This window comes from Thermobia domestica, chromosome 8, assembly GCF_964235325.1.
Source record: "Thermobia domestica chromosome 8, izTheDome1.hap1.1, whole genome shotgun sequence".
NCBI lineage: Eukaryota > Metazoa > Arthropoda > Insecta > Zygentoma > Lepismatidae > Thermobia > Thermobia domestica.
The window spans coordinates 282,627,943-282,631,068 of NC_137461.1; the positions used below are offsets into that span (position 1 = coordinate 282,627,943).

The 3,126-nt window shown below is 36.5% G+C and overlaps 1 protein-coding gene across 1 annotated transcript; it reads left to right on the forward strand.

Moving 5' to 3' along the window:
* The first annotated feature begins 475 nt into the window (after positions 1-475).
* Positions 476-1,552, forward strand: LOC145692592 (uncharacterized). Its single transcript, XM_081767912.1, has one exon. The coding sequence runs from the start codon at positions 476-478 to the stop codon at positions 1,550-1,552; it is 1,077 nt and encodes a 358-aa protein (XP_081624038.1).
* The last annotated feature ends 1,574 nt before the right edge of the window (positions 1,553-3,126 follow it).

A 3,126-nucleotide genomic window follows, 5' to 3' on the forward strand; every position in this document is an offset into this window, starting at 1 on the left:
CAATGAGCAAAGTTTTAGGCAGTATATTTGACATTTTGCCAAGTAACAAATAACGTAACATGTTCAGCTGTAACCGGTCACGAAAATAGTTTTGTAAGCCAACGAACTGTCTGACAATAGTTACATGAGTACAATGCTGCCACCTGTTGCTCTTATATCCTAGGTCAACAGACGTTACCGAGTTCTCTTCTCTTCATATGAAAACCAGAACAAATGACATTCACCACGCGAAGAGTGAAGAATTGTGGGTAATGCAAAGCCGATCCGTTCCCGCCACAGGACCGTAAGGAGGGTCAACCGCCACGATCAGCGTATGGTCTGAAGGCTACATCCGTCGCAGTACCGCGTTCGCGGGTACCCCGACAAAACCGTCATCGGTCCGCCAATGGTTGCAGTTACTCAACCGACTCGATGTCCCGCCTCGTTCCCGCTCGAAATCCGCTTATATACCGCCATAGTAGCTTGCGGCCCGACGATGTGCGACGGACAATTGCTTATGGGGTTGTTCCAAGTGCACCAAAGTTATTGTCAGTCATCAAACAAAAAGTTGATTTCCCGTGGAAGGTTCACACTTTACGGCGGTTGCTTCACAGTATGGGGTTGCAGGAGTAATAGGAAGATTCTCATCGAGCGTCCAAATATTGTGAATTGGAGGGGAAGGTATTTGAGGGCAATTAGAAATTACAGGTCACAAAATAGAAATATCGTTTACATAGACGAAAGTTGGGTAGACAACAATCTGACTTTTGGGAAATGCTGGCAGGGTGAAACTTTACACGGTGTGTCTTTAAACCCAAGTTCTTCGAACAGGTTGATTTTAGTGAATGCTGGAGCAAGTAGTGGGTTTATTGATGGGGCAAGTTTAACTTTTAGAGCAGGAAGGGCTTCTGGGGACTACCACGGACAAATGAACTCACTTAATATTGAGAAATGGGTTACGGAAAAACTTGTCCCGAATCTTCCTAAAGAAAGTATCATTGTTCTTGATAATGCTCCCTACCACAATATACAAATTAACAAACCACCATCAATGTATGCTGTAAAACAGGAGATGATGAACTGGCTTCAAGACAACCAAGTTCCCTTTTCCCAAAATATGAAGAAGTTTGAACTACATCAGCTGATTGAACAACATAAGCCACAGGAGAAAGTATATCGCATTGATGAATTATTGAAGATCAATGGTCATAACGTACTTCGCCTTGCGCCTTACATGTGTGAACTTAATGCCATTGAACTAGCTTGGGCAAAAATCAAAAGAATTGTTAGGGAAAATAATCCAAAAGGGGATTTGCCTTTGACTAAATTGGAGGAAGTGACCAGAGATGCTCAGAAGTCTGTGACACCGGAGGATTGTGAGGGGTACAACAAACATGTGATTAGAGTGGAGCAGCAGTTCTGGGAGAAAGATGGATTAATAGAGGATACCATAGATAATTTTGTAATTGAACTTGGTATTGACAGTGATGATGATGATGATATAAGCGAAGAGGACGAGAATTCGTCTTCGGATTCTGAACTTGCTCAGCGCATGTCCGATAGTGATGATTAGAGACCGGATGTTAGACAAAATGTCTATTCTTTAATGTTAAAAATATAATCAAAAATAACGTTTTGAAGTTTAAATCGGAGGTTATAGTTTCAATTTAAGACAATTTTATTTTGCCTATTTCGCCCGTTCCTGCCTAAATAATTGCTTAAGTGCCTAATATTGCCTATTCTATGAATTTTCTTCCAAATTAGACTTTATTAGGAGAAAGTATACAATTTAGAATTTCAAGAAAGGATTCTGCCTCTTCCGAGAAATATAAGTGTTGTTTATATTGATAAGATGCCATAAAATTCTGGACTGCTATGCGTACTGATAAAGTGCTGTAAAAGTTTGGACTGCTGTGTGTACTGATAAATATATAAAATTTGGACTGTTATGTATAGTGAAAAAGTGCAGTAGAGAATGTATTTACCAAATATACTCGGAATATATGGCAAGCTTCGTTTTCATATATACAAGAAAAGAAGATATTCACAAACAGGTAGCCTGTTTCTATATTTTTGAACACTATCTATGACTTGAATTTATTTTTTAATTGTATTGAGTATGTATCTTCATTATTTTGAGTTACATTTTAGTGCCTATTTTATAAATTTTAAGTGCCTATTTGCCTACCTATTTTCTAGGTTTTTAATGCCTAAACATCTGGTCTCTAGTGATAATGATTAATTGAACGTAAACATAAAACATACCGGTATATTCTTCATTGCGCTTGTAAACTGTTACGTGTTAATAGGAATGTATATAATTTATGTATTTCAAGTGTTATATATAAGCTCTGTGATTAGGTTGTAAATAGATATATTATACAAAGACAATGCTATTTTTAGAGCCAACAAAATATCTTTGAAAGAGCGGAATATTCTTAGATATAATTATTATTAATAAGAATTGAAATTATTATTAAAAAGAATTAAAGTTAAAATTATTATTATTATTATTATTATTATTATTAATTACTTATAAGAAATATAGCTCTAAACGAGCTTAGAAGCTTATAAATGTAGAACTACACTTTTTCTTGCATAAAGTGGGATTTGAACCATTCCATTCAGCTGTCCCCAGCGGAATTGACCCCTTTATGTTGGAATCGGAGACTAAAATGCTAGACCACTAAGCCACGCAAGTGGCTATAAAATATAGAAGTGAATAATATGCAAAATGTACCCAAATACGGTAACTGCTTATGCAAATTTGTAAATGACGAGTTAAAAAAATTCTTTCGATAGCGATCGCATGATTTGCATAAACTCTTTGAATTAAGTGAGTATTAGGTTATTTTTTACAACGAACTGGCAACCCTGCCCAGAACCGTCGAGTGACCGTTTCGTGGTGACGTGAGCGGGGCACCTGTTAATCAACTCTGAATTCCTCAGCCTCGCATTAAAGCTAGCTCCCTATATTACTCGTACATATCCTAGGTTATCAATATAATCCCCGACAACCATTTCAAAGACTTATTCATATATTGAGATTGCATTAATATATAAATCAATACAAGTGTTTGATTAAAATATTTCGATATGACTATTGTAACAAAAGTTCTTTGTGGTACTATATAAAAAAATCTTTAG

Bases quoted from the DNA above. Each gene is read 5' to 3' on its own strand.
- LOC145692592 (XM_081767912.1), top strand. From the start codon at position 476: ATGTGCGACGGACAATTGCTTATGGGGTTGTTCCAAGTGCACCAAAGT.